The sequence below is a fragment of the Choloepus didactylus genome, chromosome 1, assembly GCF_015220235.1.
Source record: "Choloepus didactylus isolate mChoDid1 chromosome 1, mChoDid1.pri, whole genome shotgun sequence".
Taxonomy (NCBI): Eukaryota; Metazoa; Chordata; class Mammalia; order Pilosa; family Megalonychidae; genus Choloepus; species Choloepus didactylus.
This window is the reverse complement of record NC_051307.1, coordinates 20294122-20321062: the sequence shown is the minus strand read 5'-3', so window position 1 is coordinate 20321062 and position 26941 is coordinate 20294122. Positions and strand designations below refer to the sequence as shown.

Genomic DNA, 26941 nt, shown 5'->3' with positions numbered 1-26941 from the left:
GAGACTGTTTTGTGGAAATATGGACTCTAAAGATACTTCTGATGAGGCCTTGAACAGAAACGATGAATGTGTTGTTGTGAACTGGAAGAGAAGCGATCCTTGTTTTAAAGTGGCAGAGAATTTAGCAAAATTGAGTCCTGGTGTCAGATGGAAAGAAGAATTTGAAAGCGACTACCTGGAATACTTAGCTGAGGCGATCTCCAGACTAGTGTGGAGGATGTACCCTGGCTTCTCCTTGCAGCTTACAGTAAAATGCAAGCAGAGAGAGATAAACTGAGAACTGAACTCTGGGGTTCAAAGAAACCAGAAGCTGATGGCTTGGAAAATTACAGGCTTCCATGGGGTGGAATCCCAGAAGCTACAGCCCAACGTGAGGATGCAATCAAATATGGAACCCAGCCGCCACTTCAGAACAAGCCAAGATTGGAGAAGGAGTTAAGCACAAAGGATTTGTGGAAAGTCCTACTGTCTGATGGCTTTGACCCTGTGTGCTTCATGCAAAGCCAACAGAATTTTTGCAAGATCTTTATAGACGGAGCCATTGCCAGTCTGGACTGGAGGAGACAGACAAGGAAAAAATTAAAGGAAAATTTCAATATCTAAAGTCATCAAGTATACAAATGCTGTTACCTAAAATCCCATATTGAGGCATTTATCAAGACTATCTATCTAGCATATTTGCATGAGGAAACATGATCAAGAATGTATACTTGGAGCATGTCCAAAACGGCAAAAATTAACTGAGATAATCATTGGTGAGGGAGTGGGTAAATAAACATATGGTATAAACAGTAGTTATGCTGAGTGAAAAAGCAAGTTACAAAAAGTTACATACAATATTGTATCATGAATATAAATTTTAAGAAACTGCTATATATTGTTTACAGATACAAACACGTGGTAAAGTATAATAGGAAGGATTCACACCAAGTTCAAAATAGTAGGTTAGCTCTAGGGAAAAAAGGAGAAGAATGGCATCAGCAAGGAGTACAAAAGAGGAACATTTTATTTCTTTACAAATCATAAGCAAATATGGCAAAATAGTTTGTGAAGAGTATAAGGGTATTTATATTATTCTTATTATTTTTTCTGTATATTTGAAATATTTTTTAATTAAAAAGTTTAATGGGCACATATGGTATAACAATAAAATAACAATTATTCACAGCACAAAAACTTATCAAGTAATAACATATTAATCATTTAAGCCACGGAAACTTATGTACATACATTAGAATGTGATAAATAAGGAGTCAAAAATTTAAGTTTAAAACTTGCAATTTACTTTGGGGTTTTAAAAATTAATAATTTTGCTAATGGGCTTTGAATCTCATGCAATTTTAAGATGTCCTTATGCAGTGTTAAGGGATACTATCATTTTTGTTAGAGTTGTTTATTATACACTATTTATTTAGTGGTATAACAAAATTTAACTAATGTGGTATTCTGAATTTCAGTCTAGTTTTGGAAAGCTTTTTCTTTAGTATATAAATAGTAACAAGCGTTACATTTACACTTACAGGTTTTAAAGAAATGTGTTACATTTATACTTACATGTTTTAAAGAAATGTGTTACGATTCTGCATGGGAAGAACAGAAACTCCCCTTAATTAAAATGTTTCACCAAGAACCAAATACCCTTAATACTAATGTGGAAAAACAATGCTCCACTCTTCCCTTTTCTTGTCTACTTGGGGTTTGAGTCAGAAGCCACAAAGTACCAGTACTGGAAAAGTTACGAAACAAAGTCTTATTATAAAACCATTTCTAAGGGAAAAGTGTGTAACTTTCACAAAGGAGTAACATAATCCTTTGGGATTTCTATGTCGAAGACAGAATATTTTAAGAAAGGGATTAAGAAGAGGTAGTAGAATTTTGCTGTCTGTACTTCACTTACTGACTTATTGAGCCTCAAGGCTATAAGATAATAAATATTACACAGAAAAGGTTAGGAGACAAAACCAGGGAGGACACTGCATCTACAAATACAATTCAAGAAATCTGTAACTCATTCATAATACTTCACTCTCAACTGTAAGTCTCTAAGCACATTCATACTATTTCAATAAGAGCCATTATACCCAGTTGGTGGTAAGCAATTTTATTTAACATGAGTTGCTTTTTGCCAATTAAACATTTGCAGCAGAGATGATTAGCTGACCTCAAGTAACCTAGTCATTCAATAGGCTAATATTTCTCATGTAATAGAAGACTGCAATAAAATTAATCCAAGTTTCAAATTTCCACACTTTTATATTTTGGGTATAATTTTTAAGGATAATAGTGCTATGGTAAAAAACAGGTTTTTACCACTTCAGTCTGTTACACTGCATCTACTTAATATTAAAATTGTTACTTTCATTTCTGAAGGCCGAAAACATTAGCTCCAAATCCCTTAGTGTAACTTTGACCAGTAAGAAGAGTAAAAATTTGCTTACAAAATGGAAAGTCTCCTACAGCACTTTTAAACTTTTTGTTTTCCTGCCAGACTTTATGTTTCAGAAATACTCATTTACTTCTTCCCTCTCATTAGAGGGATTACTACCACTCTGCTTCATAAATAAAATAATCTAATCCTATTTCTCTCAAATTCTCACACTCCAGAGACTTGCTCAAACTGAGTAATAAATTCACAGACAAGTCTGCAATTCATTTTTCACTAATAACATGGGAATTCTTCTTTCATAAGCAAAGTGTCAGTGTTATAAATTTAATTTTCTGAATTTTATAACTCTTGATAAATGGAGCACCTTAAAGATCAGCTTACACTCTTTTATATAGGATTTCAGGGCATGCTTCAAATAACTTAAGATAAGCTATATTAAATAGCTTAGTGTCATTTGTATCATTAAAAAAAAATCTACAAATATCAGAATATTTTGAATTATTTTTGTCATAACTAATAAATAGCAAGTCTTAAAATATCTGTAGGTGTAAATCATTAACCTTCTCAATTCATTTTGTCTCACTTGGACTGTTCACCAGCACAAATCAACAAAGTGAATAGCTTCACAGTATAATATAGGTATAGTTTTACAATGCTTTAAAAAATTTCAATTCTGTAATTTAGGATTTTTTCATATTTATTTTTAAATATACAAATAGAGTAAACTATTAATATAAATATCGCCTCTCAAATATGTAATATTCTTATGTAAAAGAAAAGGTTTCCAACATTTACAAAGCAATCTAAAGATAAATAAGCCTGATTTTAGTATCATTACATTAACCAAAATAATTTTCAAGAGAAGGTCCTATTTAAAAGTAACGCTCACTGGCTTCTTCACATCAACACTTTAAGATGGATCCGAAACCAATGCTTTTGCTTGATTTACTGCAGGGATCACACTTCCACAAAAGAAAATATCTCAGAAAAAGGTCTCTCGACAGAGTGGACAAGTGGATTTGTTGCTAGACGTAAACCATTTGTACTGAAAAAGAAAAAGGTTTTAATGTTAAAAGAACTTGTTAAAGCTGTCATCTTACACAGACATCTTAGTAACCTAAGAATGATAAAGTGAAAAAAGAATACTAAAATTTTTGTTTCTCCATTTATCTCCAAAAGCAACACAAATGAATATTACTTCCAAAAGCTACACTATAAATGATTCTATTTAGACTCATGCACACAACCACAAAGATATCTAAGAGAGACCTCCTGAGAAGCAACTAAACACAGGACAACTTTCCTTTCAATGTTGTTTAAAAAGACCAAATGGCTGTAATGCCAAATTGCTCCACCACTTTCTACGTATAAAATCCTCAGCAGCTGACTTAAACTTTTGAAGCCTGTTTTCTCATCTTTACACTAGGAAGAAAATCATCTTCCACTTTGTAAGGCTGGCATGAGGATTAAATAAGAACATTTCTATAGGGCCATAAAGGCTTGGTGCATCTCATGCAAATATTAGCTTTTGTTTCCTCCCCTTCCCTCTTAACTTTGAATTTCAATGCCTTAAAAAAATGGATCTCCCTTTCAACTGTCAACATTCATGCTCCAGTCCCAATCCTTTTAGTCTCCTTTAAGGTCTAGATCTCAACAAAACCTTCTATATCTTGAGTGCTGAGAGCTATATTAGAAACATCCACTTGCTAAAGTGCTTTGATGCTACCCAGTTTTAGTTAATTACTAATCTTTTACAGATTGCAAGAAATCATTTTTCACTATGTCTCCCATTAACTACAGTTACAAGTTTGACATTGTTTTCTTTTTCCAAAGTAAGATATCATACATACATAATACATAAAATGTTAGTAAGTTAATTGCTCTTTATACTAACCAAACAGGCTGAATGGAACTTTTTCTTGCATGTTCGACATGCTTTTTTGGGAAGAGAATAGTTGAAACCATGAATGACTGAGAAACAGATCATGCAATCTTCAACACCCTCAAAACGTTTGTCCACATTATTTTTCCACAATGCTAAGCCTTCCATAATACTGCCATTCTGTTAACAAGAAGGGGGGAAAAATAAGTCAATATACACTATAGACAACCAATGTTATTTTTATTAAATTTCACAAATTTTCGAGTTGGAATTATAACTCTGAGAAAAAATAATCTGCTTGGCTATACTCACATCTCCTGTTTTATGAATGTTGCTTTTTAAAATGACCTCCCAAGATTTAGGAACCAGACATATTCTTTCTCCATTGAAGACAGACTTTAAATCTTTAAATCTTTAAATCTTATAGCCTCAAGCTTGTTTGATGAAATCCTTTTAATAATTAAATCATTTAATTCAGTTCTCCTAATTAACTGAAAATTATCTCACCTCAACTGCTGATCTGTGTCAATTCTACAATATTGGTGGACACACTTGTTTTAAAATAATTTTTCTTTACTGCAGAACTCCTGTGAGACATCACAATTTGCATGCATAGCTGGAGAAAATTTATAATCTGGTTAAAGGCCAAATCCTTTATGTTTGAAAGTACTAGGATTTCTCTAACCACAGAAGGAGAGCTGAAATGTAACAGTAAAAGTAGCCCAGAAGGTATCATCTGTCCAGACTCTTACCAAAAAAGATTCTTTCTAAACAATTTCCTTAATACTATACATTGTTCTACATCTTCTACAACGTTATGAGGTAAAGTCAATCCGTCTCAAATACCAAAGAATAAATTGCAGAGCCTTAAAAATTAAAACAGAGCAGGCAGGTCCAAGTCTTTTAGGCATATATCTTTATTTTGATTTTAAGCAGAAGAGAGATATTTTAGATTTTACTGCCCTTTCAAGTAGTAGATCATCAGTATCTCTCTCTAGTTTGGAAAGCCAAATGTGTAAAGCAGAAACTTACTTGATGGGTGAGGTAAGTGCTTAACTGCAACATCCAGTTCCGCCACTGCTGAACAGCCACACCAACTCTTTTCCCACTTTCCACTGTTATCGAACCCAATGGATAATTTGAAGGCAGTTGTATTATAAGTTCAATAACTATGTCCTCAATAGTATAAGTAGCCATTACTTCTCGAGTGGTAGCTCGAGCTTTAACCTGTATAACACAGGAAAGGTAATATTTTTTGCCAAATTTCTTTCATTCAAAAAGCGTTTTGAAAGGTTAACTATTATCAGCCAAAGTCTTCATTCAAGGAAAATACAGGCAGACATATTCATTTATTTGACAAGAGATATTTTTAATAAATAGATTTAAATACCTGGCATATTTAATAGTGATTTTATGCATTCAAAGTTTGTTTTAAAAGAAATACACTGTTCATAAAAAACATGTTTTATTTTATTAGGCCTGTGACATAATAGTTAAATAGTTTTTGAATAGACAAATGACAGAATGTGTTAGTAATTATCCCTTCTCTTCCACACCCAGGGTATCAACTATCATGTCTACTTAGATGTCCCCCAAATCTACCTCTACCACAGAATTCTTCTGGGCTTTAGAGTCAACCATCAACTTCCAGAAGAGCATTTCTACCTGGTTTTTGTTTTTATGCTAGCAATGCAAACTCAATATAGCTAAAACACAAACTATCACCCTTTAAAAACTTAGACTTCTTTCATAACTTCCAGACTAAAAAACATAGCATTATCTTAAATTCCTTCTTCTAACTCATCCCAGATATTAACCAGTTGCAAATTTGGCTAAATCACCACAAAATCTCTCACATCTCTCCCCTTTTACATTCCCACTAATACTGCCTCACTCACACTCTCCTCATTGCTCATGATCTATAAAACCAACAGTCTCCCTAACTATTCATTTGAATTCAATCTCTATGCCAACAGCCCATGCTATATGTTGCAGTCAGAGCAATTTCACAGATATTTCTGACTATGCCACTGCATGAATGAAATATCTTCAATGGCTGAATTGATCAAATATCTTAGATTGTTATTCAAGGCCTTTTCCAACATAGCCCTAATTCATTGTGTATTAGTTGGTCTGCTGTCTATTCTCATTCAGAATTCCTAATCTACATGAATAATGGGTTATTTATCATTCCTTGGGCAATCATAGAAGTCAAATTCTCATTTCCATGACTTTTTTATTTGCTATGAAATATATATTAAAAGCTTTTCCCCTTATTTCCCACAGAACAAAATCCTGCCCACCTCAAAGTAATCTTCCTCCATAAAGTCTCATCTAATCCTATTAGCCAGATGTAGCCTTTTCCTTCCACTCTGATCCCACAGCACTCTTGCCCATAATGTGGCACTTCCCAGTTTCCAATTAGACTATGTGCTAGTACAGGACAGGAATCCAAACCTACTCAACTGTTCAGGTGACTAGGCTCGCATCTAGAAAGTAACTGCAATATATATTTTGACTGAACTACTGCATGCTCAAAAACTATTTGGTGGGCAAATGAATCCATAAAATTATACTACCGTTTCAATCCATGCTTTAAGTAACTTTGAAATTAGACACACAAAATTCAGAAAATGAGGCAGACACTATCTATAAATTCTGAACCAAGGGCTATAATTTTGTGATGATATTCACTAAAATGACAAATATAACCAATATTCAAACAACTTTTCTACAGAAAGTCAATACTAACCGTCATGCCATTAAACAGTTGTGTACTTGTTTGCACAGAAGATATTTCTTGAAAAGAAAGCACATTGCTGACATACTTGCTTGTAAATCTATCTACAATATTGAAAACACGCTTCTCACTGCTATTCCACCACAGCCTAACCATGGCAGGCAAGTCTTTTAATGTCATACGATAGACTGAACAAGCCAAATGTGGAATATGGTATGGAAGAGTTGCTGTTTCTGAGAAAAAAACAAATTCTTAGTTAGTAACATATAATTCCTAAATAGCATACTATTGGTATTTTCCTTAGAACATCATCTTTAATTCCACAATGACAGTGCTATAGCCCATAAAACAAACATATCAGAGAAAAAAAAAAAAAAAACTCTTTAGAGTACTAGCTTCCTCCAACACATTTGAAATGAACCATAAGAATGGCAAAAGAAGTCAAAATCCAATCAAATCTAAATGGACACTCAAGATATCTGCCTAGAAAAAGCATTCTATATTTCACATGAAAGACTACAAATAAAATGGAACAAATACATAAAAATGAAAGAGAAAAAAAAAAAAGGAAAAAAAGATTCCCTATTATAAATTATGAAAAGGAGTTTGGTTTCCTTACTTTCCCCAGAACTCACTGAGCTGCTGTTCAGAAGTTTTAGAATACCCACCTCAATACAAGATGTAGTCCCATCCACAGATCACCAAGGAATTAAAAAAAAAATCCTACTTCAGTAAATCACTTATAACACTATAGAGTACAGCTAGATGCCTGTATGTCTATCCCCTCAGCTAAAACCAGAGCTCTCAGAGGGGAGGAAATGAATTTTACTCTTTGTTTCTTCAACTCAAGACTACTTATTTACATACCAACAAAACATTATCACATAACAAATATTTGTTTAAAGAGTGAAAGAACAGTCTCAACACAAAGTTTGAAAAATTTATTAAATCCTTCACAACGTTATCCACAAGATCTAATTATACCTTCTACTTAGAGAAATATGGAAAATCTTTTCAACTTTCTTATAGCCAGGACCTATGTTGGGGTTATTCTCCACCCTCTCACGGTAGAGCATAACATAACCTACTCTGAACCAACTCTCTAGGAAAGAATACAAACACACATCTTACTGACCTCTAATACTCAAGTGGAGTTCCTCAGTAAAAAATGTTTTAGGGTCCTTATTTGAGAGTTCAAGAACCGACTCTGCATAGGTAGGATTTTCTGGCATAAGCCTAAACAGGTGATAGAGCAATTTATTCAAACTCTTTGTTTTCCGAAGGTACATTGAATACAGAGCCCGAAGCTGTTTAAGAACAAAGAATTTGTTAATAAACTCAATTAAACCAAGACAAGCAACAGAGGAAAACAAATCAAGGTACAACAGGTTGTACAAGAACACTTAATGAACAAATGCAGGAATGTGAATACTTAGAATTACATGGACGAGTCCTACAAAATATATGCCACGTCCTTACTTTCCAAATGTGCCATCTGATGGCATTGCTTACTCCCTTTCCTGATAACCTAGCAAACGCTGTCACTATCCACTCATTGATGTAGGATTCTAACATCTTACTCAAACTGTCTCCCTATTTATAAGCTCACCTCAGCTTGGAGTCTCAACTTGAGCCAAGAAAACCTATTCACCATTCACCACAGACAATTTGCTCGCTCTCCTCCCTGGTCTTCCACATGGGCCTTCCGTATCACATACCTTTATCTTTCAAATTCCTTTTTGAAACTAATCCCATTTTCATGGCTGATCCCACCCTGTATCAAATACTCCAGCATGCCTTTAGGACACTTCCTATAGTGTTTTATAAATCAGGAAATGTCACAGAAAAACATGAATTTCTGGATTTTCTTCTAAAGATGGGAAAACGTGTCACTACTGGGTGGGTGCGATACAGGCAATTGTGTGGGATCAGCACTTTGGAACTCCTTGTCCCTCAACAGAACTTCTTGTTCACATTTACTTTGTAGCTATTTGGTCTTTGTACCTATTTTAAAGTTATTTCCTCTGCTATACCATAAATTCCTTTTGTATTTCCTCAAAGACATGGTTCCTGAACAATATAAATGCTCAAATACAAGGATCAAGCATAGGATTTTGAATTGATTTTTTTAAATATGTTGATCAAATTACCTTTACAACGAAGAAATCTAGGGCCATCACCTTTACCAAATAATCAAACTTAGTATCACCAATAAAGGGACACACTGACACAATGTGCCTCCTAAGGGAGATACACTGAGGACATACCGCCCTCTGTGTAGTCAGTACTCCTGCCAAATACATTTAACCAGAATCTAGTCATGAGGAAACAATCAGACAAATCTAAATTTTATGCAGGCTACAAAACAACTGGCCTGGTCAGTGCCCAGAAAGAAAGGAAAAAAAAAAGGTAGGGGAATTACAGGTTAAAGAAACTAAAGAGACATGACAAACAAATGCAAACATGCCTCTTGATTGAATTCTGAATAGGGGAGGGGAAAAAAACCTATCAAAGACAAGGCTAGAACAGCTAGGGAAATTTGTATACAAATCAGATAATATTATTACATAAAAGTTAAATCTCTTGAATGTGATAATTATGTTACACTTATGAAAAAACATTGCCAAGTTCTTAAGAGTTACATGCTTAAATATTTTTGTCAAAGTATCATATCTGCAAATTATTCTCAGGAGAAACTTACTGTTCAATAGAAAAAAGTAAAAAGAGAAAGCATATGCAAATGTAGCAACATTTTAACATTTGGTGACTCTAAGAGAAAATTACAAGATCTTCACTGAATTATTTTTCTAAGTGCTCTGTAAATTTGAATATTTTCAAAATAAAAAATTGGAGGGAAGGTAGAATTTTTTAAAAAATTAATCCTTATCAAAGGGCTTTTAAAAAATACACACACATATATATATATATATATATATATATATATATATATATATATATATATACACACACACACAACCCAGCAATTCCACTCCTAGGTATATACCTAAGAGGAATGAAAATATATGCCTATACCAAAACTTATAAATGAATGTTCACAGCAGCTTCATTCATAATAGCCTAAAATCGGCAACAATCTAAATGTCCATAACTGGTGAACGGAGAAACAAAATATGGTATGTCAATAAAATGGAATGTTAGCCATGAAAAGGAATGAAGTACTAATACTTGCTACAATGTTATGCTAAGTGAAAGAAGCCCAACACACAAAAGACCACGTATGTAAAATGTCAAATCCATAGAGAAAGAACATAGGTTTGTGGTTGCCAGAGCCTGGGGTTTGGAAGGAAACGGGAAGTGACCACTAATGGGTTTGGAGTTTCTTTTTGGGGTAGTAAAATTGTTCTTACATTACACAGTGGTGATGGTTGCACAACTCTGCAAAAATACTAAAAACACCAAACTGTACATTTTAAATGGGTGAACTTTATGGTATGTGAAATCTATCACAATCAAGCTATAAAACACACACACACACTTTGTGGTTCCAGTTCAATCTGATTCACTAGGAGTTTGAGAAGTAAATAAAAACCCATGATTTAGGGCAGATTAAAGTTTTTTCTTTAATTCTCAGTTTGTTTCAGGATTCAGCTAATTAGTGTTATTTACCAGGTTATTCTCATTTATCTGTTCACAGTTCTGTTCAAGTTCTAGGCTCAACAAAACCCTCAAACCTGCTGTAAGTTTTTAAGGGTCATGTAAATGTAAAAAATATTTAAGGAATATTTTAAAAAGCAAATGTAAAAGCCCAACAAAGAGCTCTTGAAATACACAATCAGCAAACAAAACTAGCCCATTACAAACATATTAATCTATTTAACAAGTAGAACAATGTTGCCTGTAATTTAACATTCCCTTAGATATACAAATGCAAAGATGCATATACTGATATATTTGTGCCTAGATACAGGTTAAGGGCAACAACATAAATTACAATTTGAAAATTCTGAAAAATCACATTGGATAATGAATGCTATGAGTATTCAGTCACACTTTAAATTTCAAATGATAAACTAAATCTTTTTATGTTGACAAAGTCAAAGAAGCCACATATGTTATTAGGTAATTAAATCAAAGTTTGACCAAATATTCTTTAAGTGGGGATCTGCTGAAAAGAAAAAAACAACAAAAAAACTGGAGTATATCTTTCTGGTTTTCTTCCTGGACAAAGAGGTCTAATTTCCTAAGCATGAGACAACAGAGACATCTAGTGGCTGCTGGAATAATATGGGCAAGAATCATTATTTGTAATAAAATATTTTCATCATTTAGGGCTAAGAGCTTAAATTACATAGGCATGGTTCATAGATCTTTCTTTAAACACTAATTTTCAAAGATAAATTTCCAATGATTTATCAACTAAAATCTCCACAAGAAGAGTCAGAAGTTAACCAAAGAAAAAAATAGTAAGATCTAATTCTTTTGAAATTATTACTATGGTAGTATAAAATTAAATTATATAAATCTTGTCTCCTGCTATAAAAGGACTCGGTAGCTATATTTGGTCAGGAAAAAAACTGACCTGGCAGCATTCTAAAGAGTAATTACTTTTGCAAAAACTGTGTGTGCGTGTGTTTGTTTAGCAGGATGAGGGGTGAGGAAGTGGGGGCAGGAATGACTGAAATTAGCCAGATAATATTAGGCGAAAATGTAATGCATTTCTCCTTTTTTTCAAAAGGAGGGGAAGGAAGGGGTTTAGGACAGGAATAGAAAAATACATACAGTACAGAACTGGTAAACATTGGCATATATTTATTTACCTGAGATGAAGCAGCTTTGAAGAAAGTAAGTATTAATTTCCATGTGAGGAGATATCCCAGAACATAACAGAAGTCCTCACTCAGTGGCTTAATAGTTACTATCTGACCAACAGGAATACACCCCAAAACATTTTCTAGTAAGTCCTCTTGAGAGCTAAGAAGAGACATCAGAGCTGCCGGTGGTGACCTAGGAAATCAATGATAAATCAAAATACCACAACTGTCTTCACAACCTCTCTCTTTAAAAATCAACAGTATTCATAAACTTCAAACATTTTAGGAATAATTTAATTAGAACCAAGAAAGAACAAAAGCGTTTTTAAAAAGTTCCCCTTTATAGATTCAATTTTAATTCCTAATTCCACATAAGGACAATTGTAGAATCTGAAAGATATACTATAAAAAGAAGGAAAAACCCTTATAAACATCCGTTTCAACTTTCAGTTTTATAGATAAGAAAAACCACACACCCAAAAAGGCTAAATAACTGGTCCAAAGTCCCTTAGCTTAGTTAGGGGGGAACTTTTAGGGCTACCCAGCCCTACTAGGCCCTTTAGCATCCTACAAAAGGAAAGAGAGGATTAAGACTTTGAACTTCGCCACTTCATCATAGCTGTTATTTCATATTGTTTATCTAGTTAGCAATATTAAAACAACAGATGTCATAATCCTTACCATTAATCAGAAGAGATATACACAGAAAACAATGATGCACTTTTTATCAAAAGACTGTATCTCTTTTCAGGAAAGTAAATTTAACATTCACAAAATCAATAAATTGTGACAATGTAAGTTAATTTCTTCTTTATTGAACTATTGTACTCACTAAAACTTTCAGGTGAACCTATGAAATGCTCGAAGAATAAAATACATGTGTATGTTTTATCACTGCATATTGAGTCTGATTCACATGGAAGAATGGTTTTAAAATAATTTAATTTTTGACATTTTTGTAACACAATTACATTACCTCCCAAGACCAAAGCCTTTGTTAATATATCTATGTCCAAGAATGAAATATAAATTCTCAATCATTCCATTCAAACTTATCTACAGTCTAATTCCAACCTGTTTCTCCAGCTTTTCTTCTCATCAGTTTCCTTATCCACCCTATGAGGATGCTGCCTAAAACCACTTGCCAGGAAGTTGAGGGCACTCAGCTACCATGACTGTCTACTAATAGGTCCCTTATACAATGGGTTCCTCCTGTCAAGTTAGTGTCCAATTTCTCTTCATCTGCAACTGTTCTATGTTATGTGTCCTAATACTGTAAGACATTTCAAATCCCTTTTTTGAAAGCAGATAAGGCATAAATTATAAATAATGAAAAGTACTAAGCTTTCTAAATACATGGCCCATGAGCAACACGGTGAAGATTCCTAAATGGACGTTCAGTGTGGAAATGCAGTGGTCAGATGTACCAATGGGCTGAGGAACTACAGGAATCAAGAGATAGAGGTGAGAATGAGGAAGAGACTACTTATAACTCAAAACTGATGTTGACTGATAGTGAAAAGGCAAGGTAGACAGTTTGGTCCCAAGTTATAAACGACTTAGAAGTTAAGATCTGATGCTACATAAGAGAGAACTACTTCCTGTTGAGGTAAAAATTAAAACTAATCACCTTTACCATTCCCACAGCTATCTCCTGGATCCTACCTTCATCACCTCATGTGTCATTCTCTGAAACAGTCCCCTTACTGGTCTTCCCTTCTCCAGTTTTTTCCCATTCTTTATTCCCTTTAAAGACCTTACCGCAAATTAATTTTTATAATAACTGAGATTCTGTCACTTCTGCTAAAAACAAATAAAAAAACCACACACAACTCCTTTAGCCTACGATTCAAAACTCCCCACTCCCTTATCCTGTGATTATCCTACCATCAACCATTTGTTCCTCCTCAAAGTCACAGTCAGTTTATCATACAATGCCTTTGACATCTGCCCTTAATCTTGCATTATTATTTATCTTCACATTATTATCTCTGAAAGTGCCTTTTTTCTCCTATCTTAAGAACAATTAACTAAATCTTTTTGTGATGCAGCAGAAAGTGTGTGGACTCTGGAACTGCAGAGGCCTGAGTCCACAACCAAATTCTAGTATTTATAAAGTGAATTTAGCTAAATTACTTCTGCTCTTCTTAGCCCACTGTCTCACCAATAAAAAGAAAGAACACCAACATTGCATATCTGTGGTGAGGATTAGCACCCAACCTGGAGTAGTAAGCACTTAATAAATGCTTATTTATTTATACTCTAGATTCTCTAGCACCAAGTCAACATTTAATTTAATTCAATTCAATCCAATCCCACAACATTTGCCAAGTACCTGCTCACCCCTCAAGTTATTGTCCACTCTTTCCTGCCTCTCACCATCCTATCCATTAATACAGTAATCTATCCTCCCTGGCCCTTGGGTAAACACTCTCTTAAAAGACAGCCTCTAGTTCCTTAGTCATCAAATCTAATTATCTGTTCACATTCCACAACCTCCACATACCTTCTGTTTGTCAGGCCCCAGAAAAAGAGTCTAACATATGGAAGGAATGTCTGATCCACGGGCCCTACTGCTTATCTCAATAAACACCCAGTGTGCCATAAACTAAGGGTTGAAGGCTGTTTTAGAAATCCCAGTCACAGTGGCCCCTAGACTCCAGGGGGCAGACAAGGCAAGATCAGATATGCCCATAAAGATGAATGACCGCAAACAAGCCAAAAGGCCTGCTTCCTCCACATAGATAATACAGTGCACATCAAAGAAGAGTAGTGTGTTAGAACCCTAGTAACCAGTCAGCAGAAACTGATAAGCACTCACCCAATCGAGGCCCAGAACACACTCAGCAGGACCTTCCCCCCCAATACCCAACGTGGGTTTTTCCTTTAAAGAATGCTGCTCTCAGAAAGAGGGCCGGAGCCATTTTTCCTTTCTTTCTTTTCTGATGGCTCCCACCTGCTTTCTTCTGCTTTCTTCCTCTACTAAACCTTAAACTCTCCACTTAAACCATGACTCGCTGCATTTGTGTGGATTCTTGAATGGCTCTGAACCTAACACTGTTAACACCTGATTTTGCTGGTTAACCAAGCCCTACCTCCAAACACTCTTACGGTACTCGAGCTCAGTCCTTTCCTTCCACCTCTGTGATCTTCCTCCCCTTGTGGCTTCCTTCTACCAGCCCATAAACATGTAACCCAGAAAAAAACATATTCTTATTCTTTATCCCATTCCTGTGGGTATGAACCCATTGTAAAGAGAGACCTTTTGAAGATGTTATTTTTAGTTGAGTTATGGCCAACTGAATCAGAATGGGTCTTAATCCTAATACTGAAGGCCTTCTAAAGAGAAAGCTATGTGTAAGAGTAGAAGCTGGAAATCAACAGAATCCAAAAGAGAAAAGAGAGGGTATGTCTATGTGACAGAAAAGCCAAAGAACCCAAGGATTACCAGCCAGCCAGAACACTATGGACCTGAGAAGTCGCAAGCCTTTCACACGCCGAAACCCTTTAGACAATAAATTCCCTGTTTAAGCCAACCCGTTGTGTGGTATTTGTCAAAGCTGCCTGGAAACTAAGACAACTGGCATTCTCCAAGCTTCTGCCCTGAAGCCTTTACCTTCAACAACTCCATCTTAAGCACTGATATAATTAACTTCTGGAATATTACCCACCTCGGTTTTGTTTCTTTTTTACAATTCAGGCTTCACATTATTGCCAGCATCAGCTATGGGTCCCCCACCTCCTACCAAATAAAGTCCTACCTTCTAAAAAAAATGTCATTTTAAGGCCATTTATTATTCAGCCCTTACCTACCCTTCCAGCTTCATCTTCCACTATACCCTGGCTACTCTACACATGCACATTCATTTATTCTTTCATTCAACAAATGAGTACTACTCATGAGCCTGCTATATGCCAAGCACCATTCTGGGCACTGTCCACATAGTCAGGAACAAGAGACCAAACCCCTGCCTTTAAAGAGCTTACATTCCAGTGGAGGAAGATATTTACGATAAACAAATGTGTTAAACAGCAACTAATTAACATTTCCAGAGCACACCCTGAACATTCATGCCTCAGTATCTTTGCACATGCCATTTCTTTAATGCTATCTTTCCTGTCCTGCTGAAATGCTACCTAATCTTAAAGCTCCAGCTTAAATGTCTCTTTCTCAAGAAAAAGTCATCCTCCCAGGTGCACATTTCTTTTTATGTTTTATTTTGGCAGCAAGCAGGGTTAGTAATCCAAGGATTAAAAGGACATTTTCAGACTTGTGTTTGCTGAATGAACAGAGCTAAACTGAAATTTTAATTACAAATAAACTGGATACTAAGGATTTTCTTGTTTTACAGCTCTTGTAACTTTTATCTGTAAATTTAAGATCTTGACAACTTATATTCAGCTTTGCTTTTTTTTGGCTTTTTTTTTTATTAGAGCAGTTATAGGTTTACAGAAAAATCATGCAAAAAGTCAAGTTCTTCTACACACTTCCCCTTCCATGGTGCACGTTTAATTGTGCCCCCATAACAGGCTCTCTATCCTTTTTCTTAGCACCTGTCATATGCTATGTTTTCTATTATAGGGTAGCGCTGTCTATATCAGATTATAAGCTTCTTAAGAAAAGTATTTGTTTTACTAAACACTGTATTCCCCCTTCAGTCTTTAATTCAAACCCTGCAAAAAGTGGGTGCTCAATATTTAAATCAATACAATCTTTCTATGGCTACCATGGGGCCAAAGCAAGTTTTACTAAATATTAACAATCTGAAAATGTGATTAAGGAATAATTAAGAGGAGAGAGAAACAATTTCTTTGGATGAACTCTGGATTTCATTTATATTTTACAAATAATTTTAAAAGGATCTATCTGTTAAATGAATATACAACTATAAATTTAGCACTTTTGTGTTGCCTGGGTCAAATGAGATGGATTACAAGAATTTAACAAAACAAATTATTTTTAAAAACTTACAGAGCTGGTTCTTCTTCTTCATCTCCATATGACTTTAGATTATCCTGATCATATTGTGGTAATTCAGGCATCAATCTGGAAATTAACACATTTAAAAATATTCTATATTACATTGTCCATTTTTAAATCATGTTTAAGAGCAGAAAGCCCAATACCTATTTTGCAATAAGTGTATTTTTAATTGAGTTTTTCCTGAAATAACCACCTATGGGCTATCTAAATGTAAACTGTGTATGGAGAACAGTGACCTAAAAGATCAAACGACTTGGCATCCCTATTACTGAAGTGTACGGTCAAGCATACTTTTTTTGTTTTTACACTTTGACTTGTTTTTAAGTAACTCAAAGTTAAAACTAAATATAAGTTCTATTTTTCTAGATCACCATAACATTGATTGACTTGGAGAACTCTTACTTATATAGCATATGATAAACAGCAATTTGCACAGGTCTAGCTCTGAAGAGGAGTAATGGGGCCAATGTATTCAACAAAGTCTGGAGATGGTCTGGGAAGTTTGTTTTTTGGCCAGCAACAAGTCTTGCAGGGAGTTTGTGACCCAACAGTTGATCCTTTGTGATATATGTTAATGTTTCACACATGGGCTTCAGCACTGCATTCCGAAAGGATGTTTCAGAGGTATCTTTGCTTCCTCCTGATGAAAAAAAAAACAAAAGAAATATGTACATCCCAAAGGAAAGTGAGTATTACAACTTGGTTGATTCATAATCAAATGTCACTTAAGAAACAGACATAAAAACTGGACACAAACATTAGAGCATTACTAACTAAAAACATGAAATAAATATGTATTTCAGTTATCCATAATTGTTTAATGACGTCTATCTCACCCTTAAAAAAGAAAGCAAAAGTTCATACAGAGGTTCATATTATGAATAATCTATTCATGTTATTTGAATCACTATTACCTTCACTCATAAAGGTGTTTGGATATCTTGACATTTGTCAATTCTTCTCTGTAAAGCGGAAGCATAATATGATGCTTTTGAGAAGGCAAGCTTTCTTTCTGACTCTTTTCTTTTACAATTCAAAATTGTTTAATGTAAGCACCCAAAGTTTTAGTTTTGAATTTTTTAACACGAATCTCACTATTTTTCCCTTTTTTTACTTGCCTGTAATAGTCACCAAAAGAGGTAAAAGCAAACTGTGGATTCCTTGGGAAAAAAATTCTTTCCATTCACTGATTAGATTTACAGGAAGATTGCCGATGGTATCCAGAGATGTGGAATCAAAAAAATCACTGAGATCACAGGCCAAATCACAGCTGACACAGGCAAACAGTTGTATAAGTGGAACAGAATACAATTCATGATTCTCACTTGTTGTCTGAACAAACAATAAAAATCAAGTATCAGTTAAGCTGACTTCTACCAGAACAAGAACACTACAAACAACAGCAATAGAAAGGTCCCTCTCTTTCATTTCTCTAAATTTTAAAACAAAGAGCAGCCAAGATATAAAGTCCCAGGAGAAATTTATATTTAAATCAAACCCCCTCCTTTTTTTTTCCAACATTAAATACTAAGAATTGGAATCATTAACGAATAGTCTATTCTGAAATGTCCTTTTTTATTTCTAAAACTATGGTAGAAAATAATATCAGTTACCATTTACCAAGTCAGACACATTTTAGTACACATTTCTAATCATCTCTGTAGTCCTACGAGTTGGGCAAGCAAGTCAAACCCTGACTGATACACTGCCTTAGAGCCTATAGGTATCACCTATCTGGTTGCTGTGGATCACAAAAAGAAAATTGATTTCCTCTAAATTTGCTTATCATTGATGTATTCCCAACAAAGTAAGTTTTAGGAATAATTTAATTAGAACCAAGGAAGGAAAAAAAAAAAATTGTCACCAAATGGTAAGCTAAAACCTCAGAGGGTTGTGCTGCAGGTATCATATCAAAGTAAGCTAATGCAGAGAACATTTTAATAGCAGTTAGAAGATGTGGTCATTGAATGATGCTGGCAGTTATTAAAATGATCCATTCTACTGCTCTATCAAATACTATCTGATGAGGAGAACACAGACATGGTTTAACACGTTTTCAAGTGATCTGGTTACACACAACCATCACTTAAAGAATAAGATTACTAAATAGTTCTGATGCACAAAGACCTGAGAGGTTAATTTACCTCCAACCAAGCCAACATGGAACACATGATGAAGTCCCATTCACTCTCTGCCAAAGGAGACGAGCAGTATTTCAGAAATAGTGACAGGAAGCGGATTATTTCTATATTTACACCCAGTATCTCTGGACTTGCTTCTGACAGATTACTGTGATAAAAACAAAAGAAAAATAACAAAAAAGCAGAAAGCATGAAAGAATTATATTGACATTCAATTAGAAATATTCTACTTTAAATCTTATATAACTTATAAATGACTGACTTAGATCTCTACCATGCTATCACTCTATAAAATTGTGAATAAGGATACACAATTTGGGCCACATTGTATGTTGGGGAAAACAAAAGCAAGAAAAAAACAGTATCAAGTATCACCTACCAACTGAAAAGGAAAATATCCTCATGATCTTTCTTCCAGGATACTATCATTTTTAGTATACCATGTAATAGCTCTCCATCATCTACACTTCCGGTTTGAAGACAAGAATTGAAAATAGCAAGATATCCAAAACCTCCTAAAGTAAAATTCAAAGTGTAAATTATATATTCAAATTTTTTTTAAAAAATTATATTGCTACTATAAATAAAAGTCTTTTATTTTGAGAGGTTTCTCTTGAGAAATGAGCCCTAAAATCCAATCTCTAAAAGAAGCTGACATGAAAGTCAATAAACAAGCCTGTAAACTCCACAGGGTAGAAACCCTGTCTGCATACCCAGTACCTAGCAAAGAATAGAGAAATATGTTTTTGGAAAAATGAATGATATTGTGTTTACACTAATCCATGCTGGAGTTTTTTTGTTTGTTTGTTTAGGGTCTTTGTTTCTTAACTACTTGACTTACTCAGCAGACCCACCTCTCAAATAAAACCAAAAAACACAAAGTCGTAGAGTACAAAATTAAAAAAGGATGGAAAATGGAACATACTGTTTCATAATTCATACATTCACAATAAACATCTACTATGTCTGGAAAGCTCTTCTGGGATCCCCACTCTTTAAATTCCTGATTCTTTCTTACCTTTCAACTCTCAGCTTAAATATTACTTCCTCTGTATGAGATGACCCTCTCCCACTTACCTACTCTTCATACACCATTTGTTTATTGTCTTTATCGCACTAATTACAATCTAAAATCACTGTTTACTTATTATCTTAATTAGAAAGTAAGCTCCATGAGGGCAGGAATCTTGTCTGTTTTCTCACTGTATACCCCCTAGAGCACAATGTCTGAGACACAGAGATATTTATTTTGACCAAATGAAGAATAAGTTAATGAATGAATACCCTGGTTAGAAGCTGAGGAAAGATGAATAAAATCCAGTCTCTGACCTACAGGGACTTGTCTATCAGTAGCTGGCAGACTTAAAAATAATAGTATGGACAAAGACTGGAAGTCCAGAACAGAAAGCAGCTATCTCCATCTAGGTAAGTCAGAAAGGTTTCCCAAAGTTCACATGTGAACTGGGATATATAAAAAGATAAACAAGAGTCTGCAAGACTAGTAAAGGGACACTCCAGAAAGTGCCAAGGCACAAAGTTGTAAAAAGGTATGATACGTTAAAAAAATCACAAGAATTTAGTATGACCAGGGTACAGGGTGGAAGTGACAAGATAAAACTGAAGAAGTCAGATATGATAAGATTCTAAAATGTCTTATAAAGCAAACTGAGGGCTTTGGATATTATCCTATAGGCAAAAGGAAACCAAGGAGGAAAGTAAAAGGATTTATTTAAAGAATGATAACCCTCATGGTAAAATAAAAGAGAGACACAAGTGTAGTGAAAACCACTGACTTTCTAACATCTTAAATAACAATTGTTTACCTAACTGTTTCATCTCTTTGGCTGAAAGGTCAAAGCTGGTTTTCAAATTTCAAAAATATTTCATCTTGCCCTTCATGTCTTTCTCCTGTTAGCCTCTTAGCAGCAATGCACACGCAAAGCTGTGTGAACATCACCTCATGGAGTTGTATGATGCCACAGTCCTGTCTCTTGCCCCCTTCTCCCTCCCTGCCATCCTTTGAATACAACCTACACCACAGACATCAACTACATTCCCATTAGTCACTCCTCTCCTCTATGCAGTCAGTTCAGCTCAATCCCCACTTTGGAACCCTAAACTGCAACCTAATCCCACAGTCTATCTTTGTAGGTGAACTCTACGGTGAAGCATAATGCCACAAAACAGTGCCCAGGCCTTCAGTGCCATTTGCCAATATTTTTTTATGTAATGGGTAGATTCTTTTTCCATTGTTTCAAACTTTCACCTTCTTAAAACCCACAATCTAGTTTCCACTATTCAATGACCTAGCCTATTTCAAAGAGGAAATGAAGCTTACTAGCCAGAACACATGAACTTCCCAACCCTTGCTGTATCTACATCTGCATCCATCCTTACATTTCTCTTTAAGTTGTCTCAGAGGAAACTCCCTCCTCCTATTCAAGGTAATTTTTTTCTAACTATGCTCTAAATCCCATCTTCTTTGCCCCACCTCTCACCTTCTCAGTGGGAACTTTCTTCATCAATTACTCCCTATCTCTTGTATCTTCAATCCCTCCTCAACCACTTCTTCCTCGCAACATAAAGATTCTCCTTTTGCCCTTTTATTCCTCCCCAGATTTAACTTTCTTTCTACATCCCTCTTTATCCAAACATTTACAAAAACAAACTAGTCTGTCTCCCCTTGCTCACCACCATTTATTCCAACAATGCTAAATCCAATGGGTAATTTTCAGTTTCTTATGTTATCTGACCTTCTGTGGCATTTTCCACAGGTGATAAACACTACCTCTGTCTCTCTTTCCTCCTATGTTTTTAACCTCTCCTTCTCAAGTCTCCTTCCACCCACATACTTCTTAAATGTATGTGCTGGTGTTCCCTTGGTATAATTTTCCCTCTCCCTGGAGAAGCTCATTCACATTTGTAGTTTACACTACCACATAGATGCTGTAGACTTTGAAAGCATTTTCTCTATCCAATCAATACAGTCTATTCGCTTATTGCAAATTTCCATATGAATATTTACTTCACAGCCATCTTAATTTAATGTCTATCACTGAATATTCGCTCCCTATATACTCTCTCCCCATCTTCCCTACCACCCACCAAATCTCCTACAGGGTTTCCTATAATGGCTAATGATACTACCACTATCCAATCCAGAAGTATGATTAGAGAGCCCCATCGATTCTATTTCCTTAATCTCTTTCATTTCCCTCTCCTCTCTTCCATTTATGCTTTGATTTAAACTCTCCTAGTCTCTCATAAAGACTATTCCAACAGCTTCCTACCTGATCTCCTACTCTACTCTCTCACATCTACCTTCCACATGGCTGTCAAAATAACCCTTCTAAATGTAAATGTGATAGTCTTACTATTTTCCTACTTAATTTGGGTAAATAGCTCCTTAATTGCCTACAGCTTAAAGTCCAAACTCAACCTAAAAACTAGGCCTTCATGATCTATTCCCTACCATTTCTCAAAATTCATTTTCTGGTGTACTCCAATAATCTGTCTCCAACCTTCTACCTTAAACGCCAGCCAAGCTTACTATTTGCACCTCTGTATGATTTGGGGTGCCCGAATGCCCTTCCCCAACTCTGACGACATGGAAAACTATTTATCCCTCAAGACCCAGTTAGTATTATTCTTTATGAAACCTCCCTTGACACCTCAGAGAGGAAAACTCCTTCCTGACACTTCCAAATATAGTACAGATTTCTGCTACATCAGTTATCACACAACATAATTTTATTCTGTCTTCTCTACCAGAACAGGATAGGAATTGCCACCTAGAAGGTGCTCAAAATGTGGTTACCAAATTAATAAACAAATGAACTCACAGAATGCTCAAAGAGGTTTCAAATATAACAAAAGCTATTCCCTCTTTTGCCTTTGGATGTTCAGTCACTGACTAGGGAGAAATGAGACTTAGCTAAAAAAAATCTACAGATGGGAAAGAAATGATTAAAGGATAATTTTCCCCTAAGTTTATAGCTTTTCTATATTGCAATCACTCTCCAATGACACTCATCTTCATGACTGCCAACTTACATAACAACAGTATAAACTAGGAACAAATCAGCTATAATTCAATCCATCTCTACTAGATTTGGTTTTAGACATTAAGAAATATATCTTTCATCTGAAGAAATAATTAAATGAAGTTATTTATTATCAAGCAACCAACCATCAATACTGCAAAGATCTTTCTTAGTCCGGGTCAAAAGGGCTGGTACACACTGAGCAATTAATTCTTTCTTTTCTTCTTTTGACAAAAACGGACAGAGACTTTGAATGGTATGCAAATTACCTTCTGTTAGTGGAAAAAAACTGTTTAAAGAAAAGAAAAAATATAAATTATATTTATTCTAAATATGCAGTTATTTTTAAAAATTCCTTTTATTCAGACCACTCAAAAGAACAAATAATGACACTATATAAAATAACTAGAAAAAAAAATAAAAGGAACTATTACAATAGATTAACAATTGCTGATTCTGGATGATGAAACTATGGGTGACATTTTTTCCCCACATCTTTCACTTTTCTTTACGTTTCTAATTTCTGAAACAAACAATGTAATTTTTCCTCCATGTATGATTTTTTAAACTACACAAGCAATACATGATTATGCTGTCTTTAAGAGTCACATGATTCAGTTTAAACAATACTGAGTGTCCTTTCTATGCACTGATATTCATATATGTACATATGTATAGTTGGGTTATATTTACATAGAGCAATCACACTATGCATACTGTTCTATTATTTGCCACCTAATAATATACTTTATAGATCTTTCCATGTTAGAACATATAGAGCTGTCTCATTACATCTTAAAGCTATAAAAGAAAAAAGAAAAAAACCCCTGCATAACAATCCATAGCATGGCTGTATAATAATTGAGCTAATTCCCTGGCTAAATAGTAAACATTTAGGTTTTCCCAAAGTTTTGCTTTTATTAATAATGCTGCAATTAATGTCTTTGAAGAGATCATTCTGAATACGTGTAAATACCTCTGTAGGTTAGATTTCTAGAAGTAGAATTGCAAAATCAAAGGATTTTAATATAATATATTTTGGCAATTTCAAATTGTTTTCTGAAAAAGTGTAATCAATTTACACTTTCACCAAAAATGAACAAGGGTGCCTGTTTTGCTGTACACTTAATGAATCTTTTTAATTCCTGGCAACATGGTGGATAAACAGTGCTCCTTTTAGTTTATACTTCTATCAACATTAGTTATACAAAATCCATTCATATTTTATATTTCATAACTGAATGACTTATTCATATCCTTTGACTATTTCACCTATGAATTGCCTGTTCATACATCCCCGACACATTTTTCAATTTGGATATTTCCCCATTTTGTCATTTATCTCTCACCTTTCTTTACTGTGTTTTCATCATATAGAAGCTTTCATTTTTACAAAGTCAAACACCTATCTTTTCCTTTTTGTTTTCTAGCTTTTGTGCCTTGCTTAAGAAGACCATCCCCATGTCACAATTATACAAAGTCTTTTATTTTCCTCTAATACTTTTATAGAACTGTGCTTCACATTTAGTTCTTAATTGAACTTTATTTTTTATATATAAGGGAGGAGTCTTTTTTTTCAAAAACATCCAATTTTCACACCATCATTTATTACTGACTCACCTCAAAAATTTGAAACACCACCTGTATCAAAAACTAAATTCACATATATATATGTGTGGACTGGTTTCTGGACTTATGTTTTCATCTAGAAACAGATAATTTGTCTATTCACCAACTTCATATAGTTTACTTATAGTAATTTAATAGTATATTTTATATTTAAAAGGGTAAGTCTCTTTCATTTTCTTTTTCAGATATTTCCTAGTTATTCTTAAGCATTTCTCCCTTCAAATGCATACTATTTAGAATCAGTTTATCATTTTTTTTTAATTCAGCTGAAATTCTGATTTTCATTGAACTTATAGACTGACACAATCATTTTTATAATTTATCTTCCCATCCTCTTTTGGATCTTTATGAACTTTCTAATTTTCTTGTAATTTTGTTAAATTGATTTCTAGATAATTATAGTTTTGCTGTCATTATAAATGGAAACTCTTTTTACCTATGTCATTTTTTAATTGGATTACTGATTTGATGTCTGTATGTAAAGTATATATCAATCTCATTAGTAGTTTTAACAGTTCTTAGTTAATTCCATTGAAAAACCATAATGCTTTTATAACATAAAAATTGACATAAAAATTATGCTGAGTGAAAAAGCCAGTATCAAAAGGTTACATATAGAGATGGAGAACAGTATAGAGATAGAAAACAGATGACTGGTTGCCAGGGATTCAGGAGGGTAGGAAGAAGTGAGGTGGCTATGACCATAAAGGGTAGCACAAGTGATCTTTGTGATGAAACTGCCCTTGACTACATCTTGACTGTGGTGGTTGTCACACAAATCAACACATGATGAAACTGCATAGAGCTAGACACAAACACATATGCACACATACACAAATGAGTGCATGTAAAACTGATGAGATTTAAATAAGCTCAAGGGATATATCTATGCCAACTTCCTGGATGTAATACTATACTACAGTTATACAAAATGGTACCATCAGGGTAAACTGAAGGAAAGGTATACGGGATCTCTTGCATTATTTCTTATAACTGCACATGAATCTACAATTACTTCAAAATAAGAAGTTTAAAAACAAAAAGATAAAAAAATCTAAATTTAGAATTCTACTCTACCAGAAATTATACACAATTTAACAGAATTCTTCTTGTTAAATAAGTAGATCCAAAATGCTTCTTAGTAAATTGCAGTTAATTGTTTGTTTGCTGAAATTCACTAGCCTGTCCAATCTCACAGTCTACTTTTTTGTCTAAGAATACATTTACTGCATTTCTAGTTAAGATGATCCTTATTTAAGAGAAAAGAGGATTAAATAACTTTCCTTACCACTCCCATACAGCAAATAAAGTAACGGAGGTAGGGTGTTAGGAAGGAGGAAAGAGAAAGACTTCTTACTAGAGAGATTTTTGGAGAAAAGAGAATAAGCTTACAAATGCTCAGTGTTTACAAAGTTATACAACAAACTGTTAAAAAGTCAAAAATGCTTATTTTTAAAAAGTGCACCTCTAACAAAATAATTTAAATGACTTTTCAAGTTTTTCTCATTTCCTCATTTCCTTCCATTTAACATCATTTCCTAAACCTTGTTTTCCTGATTCATTAGTGATTGTTCTTTATTCAGGGATTGCCAGAGTGACTAATTTTTAAGTTACAAAGTAAAAACACATTAAATAAAAATACCCTTCTTGTCTCTTATAATGTCGTTTTACTTCATCAGATGAAATGCTTCGAGAAAGGATCAACTTAGCAATAATAAGAGACCAAAGTGTGCCATTTTCCCTGGATCTAAAAAAGGAAAAAAAAAAACAAAACAAAAACAAAACACATTATATTCCCTTTTCAAAGTGAACTTGATGAGATTTTTGAATGCTGGCTACCTGAATTCTTTTTACAAAATTAAATAAATCACCTTGCGAGGGCATAATTCACCCTGGATTTTTGCATCAAAGCACCTGCCATTACCCAAAGGATTGGGAGTTTAGGCTTTAGACAGTCCTTCACATCTGGTGCTGACCTCTCATTCCAAGGCGATTCCAAAGTGCACAAGCCCTGATAAGAGTGATGATCTTAAGGACTGAGCTTGAGGACCAGTGATTGCAGCTGGGGAAAGGACATTATCTCAGAAGACACCTAGGCTAGCTGAAGTTGAGAAAAATGTATCTAGGTTGGTTGACATTGAAGAATCAAGAAGGTACCAATATCCGCTTAAGAAAGTTGTGAGAGTGTCAGGTGGATGGGGGTGGGACCAGAGAGGAAGACACGTTCAGTCTGGGTTTTCTGATACTGCAAAGCATGGCAAGTGATAAACTCTTAAAGAGAAAGCAGTTCAACACAGTAATTTCAACAAACTAACTGCTATACCCTACATAAGGACTTTGATTCTATTAACTACTTCCTCATCC

At 34.5% G+C, this 26941-nt stretch overlaps 1 protein-coding gene across 3 annotated transcripts in view; it reads right to left on the bottom strand.

Moving 5' to 3' along the window:
• Positions 1 to 2085: 2085 nt before the first annotated feature.
• Positions 2086 to 26941, bottom strand: part of LTN1 (listerin E3 ubiquitin protein ligase 1) — a 62413-nt gene continuing 37557 nt past the window's right edge. For all 3 annotated transcript variants that reach the window (XM_037832867.1, XM_037832876.1, XM_037832883.1), the window contains 13 exons: positions 26220 to 26324; positions 23095 to 23237; positions 19285 to 19420; positions 18909 to 19053; positions 17883 to 18096; positions 17167 to 17404; positions 16753 to 16827; positions 11787 to 11973; positions 8144 to 8315; positions 7021 to 7241; positions 5301 to 5495; positions 4281 to 4448; positions 2086 to 3431 (listed from right to left, as the gene is read on the bottom strand). In XM_037832867.1, the coding sequence (XP_037688795.1) occupies positions 3369 to 3431; positions 4281 to 4448; positions 5301 to 5495; positions 7021 to 7241; positions 8144 to 8315; positions 11787 to 11973; positions 16753 to 16827; positions 17167 to 17404; positions 17883 to 18096; positions 18909 to 19053; positions 19285 to 19420; positions 23095 to 23237; positions 26220 to 26324 (2062 nt within the window). In that variant the 3' untranslated portion in view covers positions 2086 to 3368. The remainder of the gene's footprint in view (positions 3432 to 4280; positions 4449 to 5300; positions 5496 to 7020; positions 7242 to 8143; positions 8316 to 11786; positions 11974 to 16752; positions 16828 to 17166; positions 17405 to 17882; positions 18097 to 18908; positions 19054 to 19284; positions 19421 to 23094; positions 23238 to 26219; positions 26325 to 26941) is intronic.